The 19,865-nt window shown below is 40.4% G+C and overlaps 1 protein-coding gene and 1 pseudogene across 2 annotated transcripts; both read left to right on the top strand.

The window, feature by feature from the left end:
* Positions 1 to 3,049: 3,049 nt before the first annotated feature.
* Positions 3,050 to 11,726, top strand: LOC121799625 (cysteine-tryptophan domain-containing zinc finger protein 3-like). 2 transcript variants are annotated; one of them, XM_042199042.1, is made up of 12 exons: positions 3,050 to 3,601; positions 4,486 to 4,558; positions 4,649 to 4,779; positions 4,871 to 5,218; positions 5,437 to 5,521; positions 5,600 to 6,611; positions 7,035 to 7,453; positions 7,544 to 9,102; positions 9,183 to 9,340; positions 9,887 to 10,047; positions 10,621 to 10,775; positions 11,061 to 11,726. In XM_042199042.1, exons 1-12 carry the CDS (start codon positions 3,512 to 3,514, stop codon positions 11,277 to 11,279), a joined length of 4,410 nt encoding a protein of 1,469 aa, XP_042054976.1. In that variant the 5' UTR covers positions 3,050 to 3,511; the 3' UTR covers positions 11,280 to 11,726. The 2 variants fall into 2 exon arrangements, with proteins under 2 accessions (XP_042054976.1, XP_042054975.1); XM_042199041.1 differs by having other exon boundaries at positions 5,437 to 6,611.
* Positions 11,727 to 14,573: 2,847 nt separating this feature from the next.
* Positions 14,574 to 16,234, top strand: LOC121799141 (annotated as a pseudogene).
* Positions 16,235 to 19,865: the final 3,631 nt, after the last annotated feature.

A 19,865-nucleotide genomic window follows, 5' to 3' on the forward strand; every position in this document is an offset into this window, starting at 1 on the left:
CCCCCCCCACAGCGGCAGGCATGCCCTGCATCATCCCGGGCATTTGGGGCATCATCCCACCCATCCCAAGCATTTAGGGCACCGCCCCTGTCATCGCGGCACTCACCCCGAGCATTTGGGGCATCATCCCACTCATCCCTGCACACCAAGGGAGGTACATATTGTAGTACCCTGCATCATCCCCGCCATTTGGGGTTGGGGCATCATCGGCGTCATTCCAGGCATCATCCCGGACATCGGTGCACTTCCCCCGGCGTTTTCCCCAACTCTAACGGGAAACGTCGGCATTTGTGACTCGCTCGTGGCGGGGGAATCACTATCGTGGTGTTCCATTTATCTTCAAAAGAAATGAAAGTATAGAGAGAGAAACTCGTTAAAACAAGTAGTGCGAATGAAATGAAGTTCAACGAACCGTATTTATAGATTTTTTTAAAAAAATTAACAAATCGGGACGTCCGTCATGGCACCGCAATGACGGACGTCGCCGGAAGGCCGCGGATATGCGGTGTCCGCAGCGGACGTCCGCATCCGTGCCTCTCACATTTAATGGCGGACGTCCCACGCGGACACCCGACACTCCAGTCGGACGTTCGCCGGGAAATCCGCCGTTGCGGATGCTCTTAGGCCATCCGCAATGGGCGGACGATGGCACGCCCGATGGCGCGCATCGTCCGCGCCATCGATCGTCCGCGCCCATTGCGGATACGGACGATAGGTCGCGGACGATCGTCGCGGCCGATACTAAGGGCGCGGAGGATGGCGCGCCCGATGCCTATCGTCCGCGCCATCGTCCGCCCCATTGTGGCGTACACGGACGATGGCTGCGGACGATAGGCATCGGGCGCGCCATCGTCCTCCCCATTGTGGCGTACACGGACGATAGGTCGCGGACGATGGCACGCGGTTTGGTTGTTTTATAAATAGAGTTCATTCGTTTTACATTTCATTTCACAATTTCACTTTCGAAACTTACATTTACATAATTACTACGAAATGGCTTCAAGTCCAAATAGTCCTATGTTTAGTGGAGATGCGCGTTGGCCGGGTACAGAACCCGGCCAATATCGTTCGTTCGACACCAACGCCCAATACGATCCCGATTTCAGTACGGACTCGTATGGGTTGTCGGACATGGAGCCGTCTCCAACCCGACCAGTCGCCCCCTCCCGACGTGACGCCGCAGCGGCCGATCCCGACCCCGCCGCGACCGCTTCCGCCCCAGCCAAAAAGAAGCGGAACCGGCAGCGGGCGCAGAAGTTGCCGCCTCCCGGTGATTGCGATGAGTACGCCCCCGGTCGTACAAACTACACCGACGAGGAAACTCTCATTTTGGCCCGGTGTTGGGTAGATATATCGGAAGATCCGATATTCGCGAACAACCAGAGGCAGTTCGCGTACTGGGAGCGCATCGCCGACCTCTACAATGCGGCCAAGCCGCCGAACGCGTACAAGCGCAAGCGTGAGCAACTCCGCAAGCACTGGGATCAAGTGAAGAAGCAAGTGAACTTGTACGCGGCGGAGTTCGAGAAGTGCGCGCGGGCACAGGGGAGCGGCGAGAGCTGGGAAGACGTGCGTGCTAAAGCGATATTGTCGTACCGGTCGATGTTCGGCGAGTTCAAGCACGAGGCCATCTGGACGCTTTTGAGGGACAAGCAGAAATTCCAAGGTGGAATTCTGCACACTAGTGCGCCAAAGAGGATGAAGACCACCGAAGTTGGTGGTTACACGAGCAGCGGCAGCGGCAATCAACCGGTTGACCTCAACCGGTTGTACGTGGACGACAGCGGTTCCGGCACACCGATGTCCTCCCGACGTCCTCCCGGCGTCAAGGCTGCGAAGGCCAAAGGGAAGGCGGCCGCGACCTCATCCTCGACCGCTGCAACCCCACCTCCGCTCCCGGAAATGCTCCCGCCCCAGGCAGCCGAAGTGTATTCGTCGTTGGCGACAGCGTCGATGGCGAGGACGTTGTTGGAGACGCACAAGGCCCTCAAGAAGTGTACCGACCCCGACGAAGCCGAATACCTCCGGGCATTGATAGATGAACTGCGTCGGAAGTTGGGAATTGCACCGACTTAGTTTTTTTTTTTGTAAGTTGAACGGTGTGTAACTTCTTTTTTTATTAATGTGTCCCCGTTTGTTATTTCGACCTTTTTATTTACTCGTTATTAATTGTTAGTTGAAAACATTTAAATCAATTAAACAAATAAATAAAATGATGATGTGGCGCGCCATAGGGCGCGCCTTAGGGCGCCCCACTGCAGGTGGGGAGGTAGGAGGATAAAACTGCTGACGTGGCGCGCCATAGGGCGCGCCTTAGGGCGCGCCTTAGGGCGCCCCATTGCTAATGCCCTTACATATATGAAGACGAATGAATCACTATGTTTAGCTTTCGCAAACTTTGTTGTATACAAACTTGATATATATTGTAACCCTACTGTTTAGGAAATTGAAAAATGTATAAACAAACGCAATAAATATCATGAGCATTATTAGAAAACAAGTTAATTATTACAAAAATTAGAATATCAATTGGTACAATTATTATGATAATCTTGACTACAATCAATCAAGACATGCACCAAATTTATGATAAAACCATTGTAATGTACGTGGCGGACATCGAAAACTACCTTGCTTAGGTTAACAAATCTAATTAATAAGAATATAACATGGGTGGTTTTGCCCTCCAATAGACTCTAAATTATAAATCAATTAATAATTCAATGACAAAATAGTGAAAATTGATATTATGATTGGTGTATAACATTTTAAAGTTATTGCAAATCAATTTGGGTTCATATTATTTAATACATTTAACTCAACAAAATCAATAAGCTTGCTATAGCATCATAAAGATATATAAATATATTTGACCAGCAGAAGTAATTTCAAAAGTTTGCTATATCTATTTCTAATCTAGTAAATTTTTATGCTAAAGTAGTTACTCCTATAAACATTAAAAAAAGTTTGAAAGATTAAGAGGGAGTTAATTATTTGGATGGAAACAAAAAAATTGTGTTAAAGGAGAAAAAAAAAATTATGAGACTATCCCCACCGCCCCTTCTTCTATCCCTCAATTTCAGTCTGTATGCATTAACAAAAAAAACATACATACACTTAAAATTAACCCAAAAAACAACTAATTATATTGAGAATCGCTTCGATCGTTGCTAAATTCCTGCGAAAAATTTATTCTTGTCGATTGCGCCCACCCTTTGCCGTTTAGGAGTTTATTGGAAATACATTTGGTACACGTGTTCTTCTGTGAATGGTGGTGATCAACCAGTGTCTGGGTTTTTAATTTCAAGGAATTGGGAGGGAATTTTGGAAGTGTTTGTTATTAGGTTTTTGTGGGTTTTGTGAGTGCTTTTTTTGGGTTAAAGTTTTGTTCTTTGATTGGGGAGGTGATTATGCACCTCATGCTGGATTTCAGGATACAGGTTGGGTTTGGGTTTGGGAGAATTTGAGCACTTTGGGGGGAGGTTTAGGGTTAGGGTATTTGTGGCCCAGGATGATTCAGGAGCCTGAGCTTGAAGAAGGAGAGACTTGCTATTACAATGATGATGCAACCACTGATCCTGATGTAGCTCTCTCTTACATTGTATGAGTTTCTTACCCTGCAATTAATGCTGTTCAGTGTTGGACAAATAGTGCAATTTATGTTGCTTTTGAACTGATCAAGCATGCTGTGCTTTACTAACTGAGTAGTGCAGCTGTACATGCGTGATAGTTGGGGTGGATGATCGTATGTTTTGGAGTGTGTGGAATGAGGTTGCAGCCGAATGTCCTTGACCTTGTTTTTTAAATGCTAAATTTGATTGTCTGAAGTGAACTGAATGAGATGATCATTTCCAACCTAACACACATAAGATGGATATAATCCACATTGAACATAATGTGGGCTGTTTTTGTTTGTTTTGGATTGGTAGAAGAACTGAAAAGAACAACATTTGTGATGGTCTTCCTAATGTAAACCTTTTGAGTTGAATGTGCTTGACCTGTTTAGAATTGCTGAGTTTGATCAACTAAAAAAACTGAATGAGATGATCATATAACCTACACTGATAAGAAGGTGCATCTAGTGTAAAGTGAATGCACTAAGGACTATTCTCATTTGGCTTGGATTGGTAGAAGATGTAAAAGAGTGACATTTTGATCTTCTTGCTACTCTAAAATGGCAATGATAATCTGGAAAGCATCTAAGCTTCATGTTTGATGTTTGATATTTGATATCTATTACCCTGTCTAGACTCTATAATCATAATCAGGATTATGATTGAATCATATCTTTTTCTATTGTAGCATGGAACACTATGTGGACTTTTATTCATATGCAAGCATATAATTTATCTAAGCCCTTCTTTTTTAACTACTTAACCTTGTGTGACTATCAGCTATACATGTTGAATGATTCAGATGTCTTTGTTCTCATATTTAGTTTTTATCGAACTATATTGACACACTGTAATCTCTTACTTCTGAAAGGGAGAGAAGGTTCAGAGCATACTGGGCCATCTGCAGAAAGATTTCGAAGGTGGAGTTTGTGCGGAAAATTTGGGTGAGTTGAGAAACAGACTGACTTCAATCTATCTTTTCCTCATACCTGTCCAAATTCAGTGCCCTGAATAGTTTTTGGTGGCTTCTGCAGGGGCAAAATTTGGTGGATATGGCTCATTTTTACCCACTTATCAACGGTCTCCTTCAATCTGGTCACAACCAAAATCTCCACCAAGAGTTCAAAATTCCCACTTGCCTATATCTCCTAGTGCCTGTCCGGAGGTATATATATGGTACATTTCTTAGTTAATGGTTTGTATACATGCGAAGGAATTTTTCATTTACTCGGCACCATGGCCGTGTTACTACACAGGGACCCGCCCCTAAATCAGTCACACGTTTGACTCAGGGGGATGATGCATCTTCCCCCAGTGTGCGCTCTAGCAGACAAAAGGCAACTTTATCTTCTGGTAAAGTTGCCGAGACATTCACAGGAAAAAGTGAACCTCCTTCTAGTAAGTTAGGTCATCTGCTAGATCAAAGAACACTGAAGGTTCGCATTAAAGTCGGACCTGAAAGGGTGGCTCGATATAATGCTCAAATACATAGTCTAGGGCTCACGTCTCCATCTTCCTCGGAGGGGAACAGTCAAGATGAAAGTAATGAGTTGCTACTCGAAACTCGTGAAACACTTACTGAATCTCCAGCCTACATGCTTGAGGTATGATTCCTTCGACTTTTTTAGCTAGAGATTAATGCATTCTGATATTCTTTCTTCCATTACAAGCTAGTATGTATTTTCTATAGGTGAACACTGATACCCATATTTTTCAAGGAGCGTGCCATCTTTTACTTATTTAGACCTTTATTTTCATAACCACGCAATTCAGATTTGGACCTTGTTGGTTGATTGCATTTTTTTTTTATTCTTTGGTCCAGATGATGACTTCTTTTCCAACGTCCGATGGGCCACTTCTTTCACCTCTGTGTGAAGATTTACTAAATTTAACGAAAGAAAGAGAATGTAAGTTAGAAAGTGAGTATAAAGTTGCTCCCGAGAATTCTGCAATGTCGATTAAGATATTGAATAACGATGTTCTAGGGGGGAAGAAGACAAAGGCTGCTGACGACAATTGGAGAGATAACCGAGAGTATCTTGATGGTTGTGAGCAGAAAAATTTGCACAGTGATATTTTGGAGTGCAACACGCAGGCAATTCACGACTTTAGATGCAAATCTTTGCCTGATAAAGTTGAGAACTTAGATAACAATACTTTAAATAATAAGAGGAGGGAAAGTATGAATGGGGAAAACAGGCAAGCTGTTTCTGGTCATTCGCTCCAGGATGTCTCCTTCGGACACACTTCTTTCCAGAGTCATGGCAAGTGTGAGAATCTAGAATCAAGATGCACTTCTCCAGAGAAAATTGAGGAACACATGGCTACGACTTCTCAGAAGGATGTTTCAGTTGATCATGGCAAGAGCAGAGGTAAAGGAAGTTATCCGACATGCAAAGCTTATTCTGAAGGTGAAATGGTTGAAAAGGCTATAGATGACTCGACTTTGAAAACTGGTCCACCAGTGGTGAGCTTAGCAGTTGAGGGCGGAAAAAACTCAAAAGTACGTCACAGTAGTGGAAAGAAAGCTTTGAAATCAGATAGTTTCAGGGATGGTGATCGTGCCGTACCCAAAAAGAAATCCAGTGGAAGGAAGGATGCTAATCTGGACCGAAAAGATGCGGTTCAGACAAGTTTAGATCCTACGAGGAATCCAACACATTTATCGGACAGGGCCTTCGTTAACTCGCCAATGAACTTTAATCTCGATGATGTGAAGGCCAAAGCTGCACCTGCTGATAAGTTGAAGGAGAGGTTAAGTGATAAGAAATATATCGACGTTGCACCGTCAGACAGTCATATGGCAGAGCCTCCAGCTGCAGCAGTACCTTTTAAGGAAGGAACCTTTGGTGGGCTCGAGCAGACAGTGGTAAATCCCATGGTTATAAATGAAGAGTGGGTTTGCTGTGACCGTTGTGAGACGTGGCGTCTCCTACCATATGGCATAGATCCGGAACAACTTCCTGAGAAGTGGGTATGCAGCATGCTAGATTGGCTGTAAGTTTCTCGATTGGCACCTAGTCGTTCAATTTTTGGTGATTAAAGTTATTTGGTTCTACAGTTTGATTCCGTTAATGAAAGTATAAAACTTCTAGACTAAATTTGAATCTGAATTATCAATAAGACCTTTCACTCTTTATCTCACGACTAACAAAATATTGATATTACAACATCACCTTCTAGTTTTATACTATTACAAATTTACAATATCCACAAATTTTCAGCAAAGTTTGTTTGGTGTGTACCATTAAGATGCTGTTGGGCTTATTAATGAAACGACACTAATTTTACATCTGGAAAAAATTGGGTTGTTGTTTGCAAAAAACTAAAAGGTGGTGCTGTAATTGCAATGTTTTAAAAGTCATGAAAATTGCAGATTCAGTTAAGCAGGAATCTGATTGCAGTTTTCTTAATTTGCAGCCCAGGATATAATCGTTGCGACATCAGTGAAGATGAAACTACAGCAGCTCTTCGCGCGCTGTATAAAATTCCTGCCCCTCAAAATCAACACAATATCCAAGCTCAGGCAAATGGAACCATGGCCAGTGCAGCTACAACTACTGCGCACAATTTTAATCAGAACCATCATAACTTCGCGTCTGATCCAACGAAGAAACCGAAACTGCAAAAAAGTGCAGTCAGCGGGAGTTATCCACTTCATTCTAAAAGCCAAATGCAAATGCCTCTGACGGATTCGGAACATGGTGGTGGTATGAAGGATGTTAAGCTGGCCCTTGCAAGGGGAAATTTTACAAACCAAATCGATATGCAGCACCCAAGTAATTTAGCATCTGGTTTGGCCAAACTAAATAAACGAAATGGAGAGCATCTGACAGGAGGTATACCATCTATCTAAACCTGTCACTTTCTCTGTCTTTTCTTGACTGTGTGATTTTTCTGCGCTGATGGATGAATACAACATTCTGCAGCTGATTCAAATCCGAGGAAGAAAATCAAGCAGGAATCGGGTAGATATTTACAGGGGAAGGAGCAAATGAAAAGGATTAAGTCTAAAGATGATCCAACATTTAACAATGATCTTGTTGAGAATGGACACGGTGTGACACCAGGCTTTCCGAGTAAGGCAGCTTTGAGGAACGGGACGAAAAAGAGTACCAAAAAAGAAGTGATCTCTGTGGGACCTGGCAATATCCATATTAACGTGAAGCATGGAGAAGTTATGCGTAATTTACCACATAATGGGCATCTGGATTTGGAAACTTGTAATGCTGGACAGGTAACAGCTAAAAAGATAACATTGAAGGATAATGTGTCTGCCCAAGAAAGAAAAGTTTCGATCAACAAGAACAAGGATGGTGATGTTCATAGAGATAAGAAACAGCGAGTGTCTCATAATGACGAAGATGGATTCAGAGGAAGTCGGGTTGGTGATATTTTGAAAAGAAGAAGTGTGGAGTTGGGGGATAGAAGATATCCAATGGATGGTAGCATCGAGAATGAACAGCAGGTGAAAAAGCCTAAAGCAATGATGCGTCTCACTATTGAAGATATAGATGAACTGAGAAAGGATTTAGGGTGTGAACAGTTGTCAACGGCTGCCACTTCGAGCTCCTCCAAGATTTCCGATTCCCGCAAAAACAGGCTTAGCTACGCTGAGATGAAAGGCTCACCAGTGGAGTCGGTTTCTTCATCTCCCATGAAGATGCTCTATCAGAACCAGGTGTCACCAATGATGATCGACACTGCAGGGAAAGTCGATTTTAGGTTCGACGTTGCTGCTGTAAGCAGTGCGAAGAAACAGGAGATGGATAAGGCTTCAGAATTCGGCACATTTAGGAGGAGAAAATATGGCCTAACCATGGACAATGGCTCAAAATTTTCAGATTCGAAGAACAAACCAATTAAAGAGACAGCCATCAACGAAAACAATCGTGCGTCCAAACATGAAGTGGTGAGTAACATGAGACATCCTCTCTCTGGCGATTTCAGCCTCAAGTCTGGTCAAAACAGTCCGGTTGTTGGTAAGAACAGTATCCGAAAATTGAAGGATAGCAGTAGTGAGAAGCAACCTATACAGAGAGAACGTGATAAGAATGAGTCAGAATTTAATAATCCCTGCAGAAGCAATGCTGTGCATCAGAGCCATAAACATGATCCTCCAAGAAGAACAGAGCCAACTTCCGCCCTGATGGAACCGTGGAGAGGAAAGGTCCGCATTGACCTGCGTCAGGGACAAGACTCAGTTCTTCCTAGCAAACAAGCATCGGGGCCATTAGGTCCCTTGAAAAAGAGTCCTATGGACTCAAGACCCGACAATGCGTCTGTACTTGGCGATACATCAAAATATCGAAAAGGCACTTCTAACAAAAACGTCATTAATAAAGAAGCAGAGAAACAATCTTTACCTCTTGATGATAGCCTTTGGAACAAGAATGTCTCTAGTGCTACTACATCTGCTGCTTTGAATGAAGCTGAAGGCGTCCTAAAAGAAGCAGAAGAACTTAGAACCCATGCTGATCTTATCAAGGTCTTTTTTCTGTCTTAATCGTTTGCACATCTATGCGTCTTCTATACGTATCCAACTTATGTGTACATTATCTTTTGCAGAATTCTGGTTTTAGCTCTGAAAGTAATTATGAATACTTTAAAGCTTCCCTAAAGTTTCTTCACGGAGCTTCACTTCTGGAAGTCTGTGACGCAGAGCCTAGCAAACAGATGGAGACGAGTCCAATGCAAATGTATGGTGCTGCGGCCCAACTTTGCAAGTAAGTAGATACTCAGAACTTGAGTCCTTTGCAGCTTCTTATTCTGTGGAAAACCTTTTTTGATATATTTTTAGGGTAAGACCTGCAAGGGAAGGGAAGGGGCATGTAATCTGAAATTTCCTCCAAGCAAAATCTATAGTATTGCATTTTGTATGTACTTAGCTGTATTTGCTTGCTATTTGTTCGGAAATGGGGGTTTGGTTTGATGTTGTAGATTATAATTTTGACAGACTATATTCTTATATTCTCTATTGACACCGTGCCTAAAGGTCATAAGATAGCAACATGGCAGGAGATGAGAATTAAATCAATTTCATTAGTAAATTGTAATGAAAATGCAAAATTTGTAGCCAATATTTTACGTGGATAGCATAGCACACTGTTTGGGATTCAAAATGTCATTCTGGGTGGGTGTGGGTGTGGGTGTGGGTGTGTGGGGGGGGGGATATTCTTTATTATTCTTATGAGAATTATCTCTGGTACGAAGCTGTCTGAAATGATGACTACTTATCTTGGAATTCTCTATTGACTTTACATAATCCGCAGAATATGTGCGAGTGAATATGAAAAAGGTGATGAATTGCCCTTCGCTGCTTTGGCATATAAATGCATGGAGGTGGCGTACCTGAAGGTAGTTTATTGCAAAAGCTCATCAGCATGCAGATTTTGCCAAGATTTGCAATCGAGTCTGCAAATGGTTCCACAGGGTACGGTAACTCATTTTCTTAAATCATTGTAATTCACCATCCCTAAATTTTGGACTGCATGGTTGGAGTAATCTACTTTAGTCGAAAGGGGCAGATTCCTTTACATGCGAACTACTTCTGGTAGCCCCTATTGAAATAACAATGACATATACTCCCTCCGTCCCATTAAATATGCAACATTTGCTTTTCGGCACGGGATTTTATGTAGTGTTGTTTTGTAAGTTAATTAAGAGAGAGTAAAATAAGAGAGAAGAAAAAGTAGAGAGAGTATTGTTTCCATTTTTAGAAACGTTTCATTTTTAATGGGACAGACCAAAAAGGAAAACGTTTCATTTCTAATGGGACAGAGGGAGTATTATATATTAACCTATCTTCAATACCAAGCAAACGAATGCCATCTGTTAGGACTTAGTGACTTACTTAAGTCACTTTCGGATCTCGATAACTGGAATAATGTTGTGTAATTATCTCTCTCTCTTTTAGCTGTTTATGGATATGCTCTTGTAATTTTGTTAGACTATGCCAGATGTGAGATGATATTGCTATTGATGCTACATTTGCTCATCTAATTAGGTGAATCTCCGTCATCGTCTGCTTCTGATGTTGATAACTTGCATAATTTAGCAATACCGGACAAGGCCGCATTGTCTAAAGGCAGTGGCCCTCATGCTGCAAATCATGTTATAGTGCCTCGCAATCGCCCCAACTTTGTCCGGCTGCTTGATTTTGTAAGTTGATTGACTGAAATAATGTTATCTGCATCTGCTTTTGCTGTGGTGGTCATGATTTCATGGTTGTGGGTTGACGTGGAAATGCATACACCTTTAATTTTTTTTCGGTTGATGCTTTATTTTTGGCAAAGCATCTGGAAATGCGGTGCAACTACCCCAGTTAGAGCTCATCATTAGGATTTAAGTAGGACGGATGCACGCCAGTGTGCCTCTTTCATCTTTATATCAACCTAGGCTTTTTTGGTATATTTGTTATATGAATTTAAGCTAATTCTTTTGTAGACGAAAGATGTGAATTCTGCAATGGAAGCTGGCAAGAAATCGCAGGATGCGTTTGCAGCTGCCCATGTTGAACTCAAAAAGTCTCAGAACAGAGACGCGATTGATTCGATCAAGAGAGTTATTGACTTTAGTTTTCAAGATGTAGAGGAACTCGTACGTTTGGTATGGCTCGCGTTTAACTCCATCAACCACCAAGGTCTTCGTGGCGATAGAGACTAGTCGAGAATCACACACTCTTCTATCCCTGGAGCTACAGAGTTATCGGGTACTAAAAGAAAACATAACGGCTAATTGTATTTCTGTACAAAGTGGGATCCATTCTTGTAAAAGCATTTTTGACTGCTTCTTCTTCTTTTCTTCACGAGATTAGGGCTCGAAACCCCAATGTAATGTCGGCCGGGAACGGGTTTTGTGAACGTTAAAGCCACGAGATTCGGAGCCCGAATGAGAGTACAGTTTAGATATTGTAGGTTATATAGATCATAGGTTAGTATAGAGTGGTAGTATAGATGAATATAACAATAGTGAAATTACAAGTCAATATAGCTAATTATCAGTCCTTTCCATTGACAAACTATTTATCAACATTTCATCACCGTTCAAATATTTTGCTGTATAATTTTGTATGAGTCACGTTCATACAAAATCTATAAAGATTCAGAAAAATTGTGAATCGTGTCTCAAATTTATAAACATTTTGAAGGTAGAATATTATGGAGTAGCAACTCTAGTAAGGGGGATGTATAATTTTACAAACACTAAACCAATAATACATACAAGAAGAAAAACTAGAAACATTTCGAGCCTAATAGATGTATAACATTATGGAGTATAGCTTAACTTTAAAAAAGGGAAAAACAGATGTGGGATACTCTTGATATTGCTAGGTGGTGGAATGTTTTGTTAAAGGAGATAATAAAAGCGTGTAGAAGAAGACTTATATAAAAAAAAAGGAATTGACAAAAATAGATTTAGGAATATTTTGCTTGTACGAATGGAAAATACGAGTGATTGTGTCGCCACGCGTGGTGAGGGGGATTGAGAGGGAGTTGGGTCTCAAATACTCCCTCCGTCCCAAGCTACTCGCACTTATTTCCTTTTTAGACGTCCCAAGTTACTTGCACTCTTTTCATTTTTAGTAAAAATTTTCACCTACAGCCGTCATTTTTGACTTTCCTATACACTCATTCCTTAATCTCCGTGCCGAAATGGAAATGAGCGAGTAGCCCGGGACGGAGGGAGTAGAAGGGAAGGGTTAGTCAATTTGCAAAGAATAATTGGGTGATAGTGATACATGTAAGGACACCAAACTGAGCCAACTTGTATTTGTCACATATAATAGACGTGCCGTGTCATATCTATCACCTCTTCTCAACTCATATTCTTAATCTCTACTCTCCTCTATTCTATGATTTATAAGTTGAATTTCAATTTATTTTGACTATAAATAGTAACAGTGTCTTAGGCTTTTTAATTAACTCATTTCACTCACATTTCATTTAAAACTAATAGCATTATATATAATTGAGACTCATATTCCACTAACTCTTTTCAATCCATTTTTCTTAATATTTCTTCAAATCCGTGCCGCCAAATAAATAAAACTCCTAATAGCGAAAGGAGGGAGTATTCATTTCCAGCATGTTTTACTTTCATCTTCAATGTTACTACTAGCATTTTAGATACTTAAACTAGATACTAATAGTAATAAAAAAATTGCCTAGATATCTTTGTATTTTAATTTTTGTAATCATTTTATTACTTTTTTTATTTTTCCATTTTTTCTTTATTTGTGTTTTGTTGAGTTAAAACAAAACTTTCGTTCTTCCGGCAAGTCTATTATGAAATTTGGATCAATTTATATTAGACATACTAAACATATGTGCAATGTTGGGACTAGACAAATGCACATAAATAGCTTAATCATATTAGGCATATCAAACCCATGTACATAATACCTTTTGGTAAACCTAATAAGGGTGTCCATGGTAGGAAGACCATGCCCAAGCTCAAGCCATAAAAACTTGGCCAAGGCCAAGAAAATTTGTCAAGGCCACAAAAAAACTTGTCCACCTTAATAGTGGACAAGCTCAGGCCACAAATCTAATTATTTTTTTCATTCTTGGTATATTTTAATTTAACTAGAATAAAAATTATCAGAATTTAATAAAAAAAAATGCATCCTTTAATATAAAAAATTAAAACCAAATATTCGTTGTATTATAGAAAGGGGGAAATTATACAACGAAAATTTTGAGACTACAAAAATATAGAGTGTGATGTGAAATTAGGGTGTAAAATGTGTGTGATGTGAAAATTAGGGTGTAAAATGTGTGTGATGTGAAAATGTGTAGAATGAAGTATTTATAGAAAATTTTTGAAAATATTAAAATAATAATAATAATAATAATAATAAATAATAAAAATAAAACTTGGGTGTGCGCCGCGGCTCTCGGTCACTGCAATAGGGCGTCGCGACCGACGCCCAAGCGTCGAGACCGCGCCAACTCCGCGCCGCGCCCAGAAAAATACTCCCAACGGTCCCCGACCCCACGGTCTCTGGAATTCTCCTCTTTTTTACCAAACAATCTCTATTTACCACTCATTTTCGTTTTATGTAGATTAAATTACGTCAAAAAGGGAAATATGAGAAATTTCTCACACTTGTAGATCAAGATTTGACACCACCCCTCAGGTTTGGAAGATGTTACATTGTTATGTGCCATCACATTTTTAAATAATCAAAAGAAAAGTTGAATCTAGGTACTATTAGGATGCCAACAAAGAAGCAACAAAAATACCACGCAACAAATCAATCAATACAACATGACACCACACCCCCGGCAATACAACAACCTCGCCTCAATCTCAATCTCAATCTCAACAACACCTCCTTCCACAGCCAAAAGGCAAAAAACACAAGCACACGGTAAAGCAAACACAACAGAGCAAAACACTAAGCAAAAAAGAACAAAACTGTTAAGGATGAACTCCTTAACCTCGATTAGATTCCCCCGTGAGGTCGCGGGAACGCTTGCCCGTCGATCGCACACGACAAGAACTAGGGTTTGTATGTTGAAGAAGAAGAGAAAGCAACGTAAATTATCTAATATAATCTTAACCAATTAAGCAAAATATACTGTAAAGATATTAATTACTAATATATGAGAGATATGGAAGATATATCTCGTATCAAAAACACATACCAAAGTGCTGAATCAAATCTCAGGTCATCCATAACGGGTGCTCTGGGTGCTCTAGGTGACGTGACAAGCCTCACACCTACACGCGAAGGTTAATGTGACGGCTCGCAATTTTTTTCCATTTTTCTTTTATTTTATAGTTTGTGTAAAATAATTGTGGTACTCCTAGTGTATACACCACGTTGTTTTAGTTCAAGATCACTTTTGAATTTAACACATCAATTTAATTTTTAACTAAGGTATAAGTAGAAAATACAATGATATGACACTCGTCCCACTAAAAAATTTCAAAGATCATGCCCATAATACAACAACCACTAGTACCAAAGATCACTAATTTTTGCCAAATTTTTGTTGTTTAGAATTATTGAAAAAGTATTACTAGTACAAGTTACTACAATGCATACCCCATCTATAAATAGAGGCTTGATCTCCTCATCAACCACCTTCAAAATAACATCAACATTTAACTTATAAACACACAGCAATGGCTCCAGCTCCACTCTCAGCCATCAATCTTGGCCACATAGATGATGTTCAAGAGCTCAGAAATTGCAAATCCTCACACATCCCTCCAAGATTCATCCGCGACACGACCGAGAGGCCAGCCTTGGACAAGCCCACCTTCTGCTCTGACACCATCCCTCTCATTGATCTCTCCAAACTTGCCAAAGGAACCACTGCTGAACTACACAAGCTCATGAAAGCTTGCCAAGAATGGGGCTTTTTTCAGGTTCATGTCTAAATTTTTTTGCATCCTTGAAAAATAAGTGTATTGTTTTTCTAATTACTATGTTTTTTTTATTGCAGATTGTGAATCATGGGATTGATGGGAGTTAGGTGAGAGGATAGAGAAAGTGGCTATGGATTTCTTCATGCTGCCTTTGGAGGAGAAGCAGAAGTACCCCATGTCCCATGACTCCTGGAACTGTACAAGGCTATGGTCAGGCCTTCATCTTCTCTGAAGATCAGAAATTGGATTGGTGCAACATGTTTGCACTTGGTGTCATACCAAACTACATTAGGAATCCCAAACTCTGGCCATCTAATCCTTCAGATTTCAGGTGAAGTTTCTTCACCACTATCTTGATTGTTGAGTTTCATTCATATTTCATAGTCAGTGCTTATTTAAACTTTTTTCAACAGTGAGACTGTGGAAACATACTCAGCACAAGTAAGGCAACTATGCAAGAATCTGCTGAAACACATAGCCACAACACTTGCACTAAAAGAGGATGTTTTTGAGGAGATGTTTGGTGTGGCTGTGCAAGCAGTGAGGATGAACTCCTACCCGGCTTGTCCGAGGCCTGACCTCGTCTTAGGGTTAAGCCCGCATTCCGATGGAAGTGCCCTCACAGTTCTGCAACAGGGGAAGGGAAGCTCAGTTGGCCTCCAAATACTAAAAGATGGTAAATGGATATCAGTTCAGCCCATTCCCAATGCACTAGTCATCAACATTGGAGACACAATTGAGGTACTTTTCTTATTAGTATAAAAACCTAATCACTTTACTTATTTGTGGTTTATGATTTTTTTTTTGTGAAGGTTTTGACTAATGGGAGATACAAGAGTGTGGAGCACAAAGCAGTGACACACAAGGAGAAGGATAGGCTGTCTATAGTGACATTTTATGCTCCGAGCTACGATATCGAGCTCGGTCCAATGCAGGAGTTTGTAGATGAGAATAACCCTTGCAAGTATAGGACATACAATCATGGAGAGTATAGCAAGCACTATGTTACCAACAAGCTGCAGGGGAAGAAGAGGTTGGAATTTGCAAAGATTGTGAACTAACTTCTCTTTTAGGTGTTGAAGTTGTCAAGACTGTTTTAGGACTTGTGAATAGAAGGTTGTTGATGTAACAGATATCTCCAGTTCTATTATGTTCTCATATTCAAATCAAGTGTTTATCTTTTTTGGAATTTGCCTAAGCATGTGGGCTGATATAATAACTAGTTTTTCTTTGGGTTATTTACTATTCAGTACTCAACTTTTGAGGTCTTTTACAATTTAGACCCACTTTGACCTATTAGAGCTCTCAAATTTGTTGCATGAGACTGACGTAGAATGTTAAAATTGGGGCACTAATTATTTCTAAATTTTAAAGGTGGCTTAAATTGCCAATGGCCTAAAAATTTGTGAGTGCTTTATTGCAATGAAGGGCTAATATGCAAGATTCCAACAGAAGAGAATCACTTTTCACTGTTTGTCCTAACAAGATTCCATTGTTTGAAAAAGTTGAACGTAATAATGAGATCAAATCTTGGTGCATCACCATTCACAAACACCATGTTTTATTTTTCACTAGAAAAAAAAAAGAAAAAGAAAATAAATGTTTTCAGAGTTCCATTGATTGATTGGAGAGCTTTTGCGAGTGGAGGAGGAAGAAGAGGAGAGCCCACAATCATGTTTGTCTGCATCAAGTTGGTGGTGTAATTGGCACTAACTTCAATCTGAGCAACTTGGCTTGGATTTTTCTTGTTATGCTTGGATCTCGTGATTTGTTACATTTGTACATGAGTACATCGTCAATTGCTAGACCATATCATATCATGCAAATTAGTAGTACAAAACATACTTGAATTCACTATAACATTTAAAATACATAAATAAAAATTCAGCTCATAATTTTATACGAGCAACAAATATTTAAGAGAAACTCTTCAAATATATATTGAAATTGAAAATAAATTTGAGAAGAAAAGAATTTAGGTGTAAATGAAGTGGAATATTTATAGGGGAAAATTAAAATTATTTAGAAAATAGTAGGAGTAGTAGTATATCATTAGTATTCGTTGGGAAATATGGTTTAAAAACCATTTTTTAGATTAAACAAATGAAAATACCACATGCATGGTCTACTAATTGGACCATACAACTCGTGCTCAAGCACGAGCAGGCATTCAAATGCCGGGTGTGCTTCGCGTTGCAACGCCGTGCACTAATATGTACGGGTGTAGTGACATGTGTGTGTGTCCATGTGAATTATTGAGACAAAATACTTCTTTTTAACTACGGAGTGAAAGTAGTGGGTTTGAAGAGTTGGAAGTTTCCACCATCATCACTAGAAGGGCTACAGTCCTTAAATAATTTCTAGTCATGCTGACTATATTCCAATTCCTCCTCTTACAATAAAATATAAAAAGGGACCATCAAACAATCATCACACATCAAAAATATATTACTCCATTTCAAATATTATACTCTCGCAGTTTCATAAAATAGACATTTTTTCAATTTTGGTTATCTTATAAAAATAATTCACTTTTAATTTTTGAAAACTTTTTTCTCTTTTATGAAATGAACTCATTCTCTCCTAACAATACTTCAATCACTTGTTCCTTCCATCTCTCCTACTTTGCTTAACGTGCATCAGAACTCGTGTCATCCTGAAAGATGAAAGTGTCTATATTTATAGAACAGTTATAGTAGTAGATTTACTAAGATTTTATTCTATTCTAACACATAAAATGTACTCATATAATGGAGTACTACTTATTTAGTAGTAGTATAAAAAAAGTACTACTAAGTGATATACCAAATTAATATACTTTTATGTTTTCAAGCTAAACTTAAAGTTTTAAATATAGTCTAGCTCATGAATAATTCGACACAATTACAATCCTAATCATATTCATATATGAAACCAAGGTTTCTTAAGCAAGTTTAGAAAGGAATCAAATGTTAGAATATGGAAAGGGAATAATTTGTAATTAGGGAACAAATCATGGGATTGATATGTGTAATTGATAGGATCATAATTAGGGGATCTCCTACCATATGTAAATTAGGGCAACTCTCTATATTAAGAGAGTTGCTCCTGTCGATCAATAACACACAGAAATTCATCCCATCCATGGCTATTGCTTCTTCCCTCTCGGTTATCAAATTCAATATGGTATCAGAGCGGGTCGTCGACTGTGGGTCATATTTAACTGACCCAGCAGTATATCTGGGCTGAAACCGAAAAAAAATGTCTGACCCAGCAGTATAACTGGGCTAAAAATTTGGGCCAGTGGTCCAACCGATCGAAAAAAAATTGGGCCGATTGTCCAATCGATCATAAAAAAAGTCCAACCCCTCCAAGATTCACCTTGAAGGGTTTGGGAGAGGGTGTTGGCAATTGAAACATAAAAATGAATATAATAATATCCCACATCGGTGTACACAAATAGCTTAATCCACTATATAAGTCTCATGGGTCTCTCCTCTTATCACCAATTGGTTTTAAGATGGAACCCAATTGATTTGACGGGCTCTACTGGAGTGTCAGAGACGTGCTCGGCGGTAATGCTAACCTCCTCTGTTGGGTCCTCTTCCCGATCAGGACTTGGCTCATGACTAGGATTTGGACTCAGGCTATGGTTTATAATAGGAATGGGAATGGGAAGTGTTAGAAGATACCGAAGATTTGGGCAGAAGATTGGGAGAATAATTTGCTATGATTTGATTGTAATTTGTTACCTAAGGTAGATGGGATCCCTATAATCAAGGATTACCATATAGGAATATATTCTATGCCTACAAATATTGTATGAAACGTTGTAATTATCATTCAATAAATAAACCAAAAATCTTCTCCCTATTATTTCTGCATGGCATCAGAGCAGAGTAAAATCTGGCTCAGAAAAGCTTCATCATAGCCAAAAACATACCAATCTCGCCAGAAAGGCTGAATTCGATCCATAGCCAACCAAAAGCAATACCAATCCATAGCAATTCCCTACACACAAAAATGTCAGATTCGGACTCAGAGGGAGACAACAAACCCAAAGTCAAGACATCACGGATGAAAACAAGCAAACATGTTACTGTTCCATTCAAATTGAATGGAAAGAACTATCCTTTGTGGGCTCGACTAATGAAAGTCGCGATAGGAAGCCGAGGAGGATATTCTCATATCAGAGATCTGCCCCCAGGACCGGAGGATCCCGGGTATGCCGAGTGGGAGGAAACGGATCTTGTCGTGTTCTCGTGGATCATCGACAACGTCGAAACCGACATAATAGCCGACTTCGCTCACCACCAAACAGCGAAGGCGATATGGGACAATCTCGCCGTGACGTTCGAAGGCAAGAAGGACCCGTATCTCATATACGATCTGGAGGACAAAGCTGTTGCGCTCCGCCAAGGAAATCTGGATCTCGAGACCTACTACCGACGAATCCACGGATTGTGGATCAATGTGGATCGATGTCGAAAACAGCCGGTCGATTGCTGCGACAAGAGGGTCAAGCAATTCCGGGAATTCTCGAACACCACCAGATTATTCAAATTCCTCACCGGGCTCAATCCGGAATATGACACGATTCGCAGGGACATCCTAAAAGAGGAGCCCTATCCCTCAGTCGAAGAGGCCTACGGGAGAGTCCAGAGGGAGGCGGCTCGATTGAAAATCATGCCACCGGCGTCCTCCAAAGCCTCTGAAGACCACGGCGTTGGTAGCGCTGATGCATCATCGGGAGAAATCGGGTGTTGGTTCGGAGCACAGAAAGACCGTCCAACCAACCGAGGCCCACCGAGACCGCCACCTACCGGTTCCAGTCACCAAGCCAGAGGAAGGATCGACAAATCCAAACTTTGGTGTTCTCATTGCGGGAAG

This window comes from Salvia splendens, chromosome 4 (genome assembly GCF_004379255.2).
Source record: "Salvia splendens isolate huo1 chromosome 4, SspV2, whole genome shotgun sequence".
NCBI lineage: Eukaryota > Viridiplantae > Streptophyta > Magnoliopsida > Lamiales > Lamiaceae > Salvia > Salvia splendens.

Excerpts from the sequence above, each read along its gene's own strand:
- LOC121799625 (XM_042199041.1), top strand. The coding sequence starts at position 3,512 with ATGATTCAGGAGCCTGAGCTTGAAGAAGGAGAGACTTGCTATTACAAT. Across the intron at positions 6,612-7,034 it reads TGCAGCATGCTAGATTGGCT|CCCAGGATATAATCGTTGCG; the intron begins GTAAGTTTCTCG and ends CTTAATTTGCAG. Across the intron at positions 9,341-9,886 it reads GCTGCGGCCCAACTTTGCAA|AATATGTGCGAGTGAATATG; the intron begins GTAAGTAGATAC and ends CATAATCCGCAG.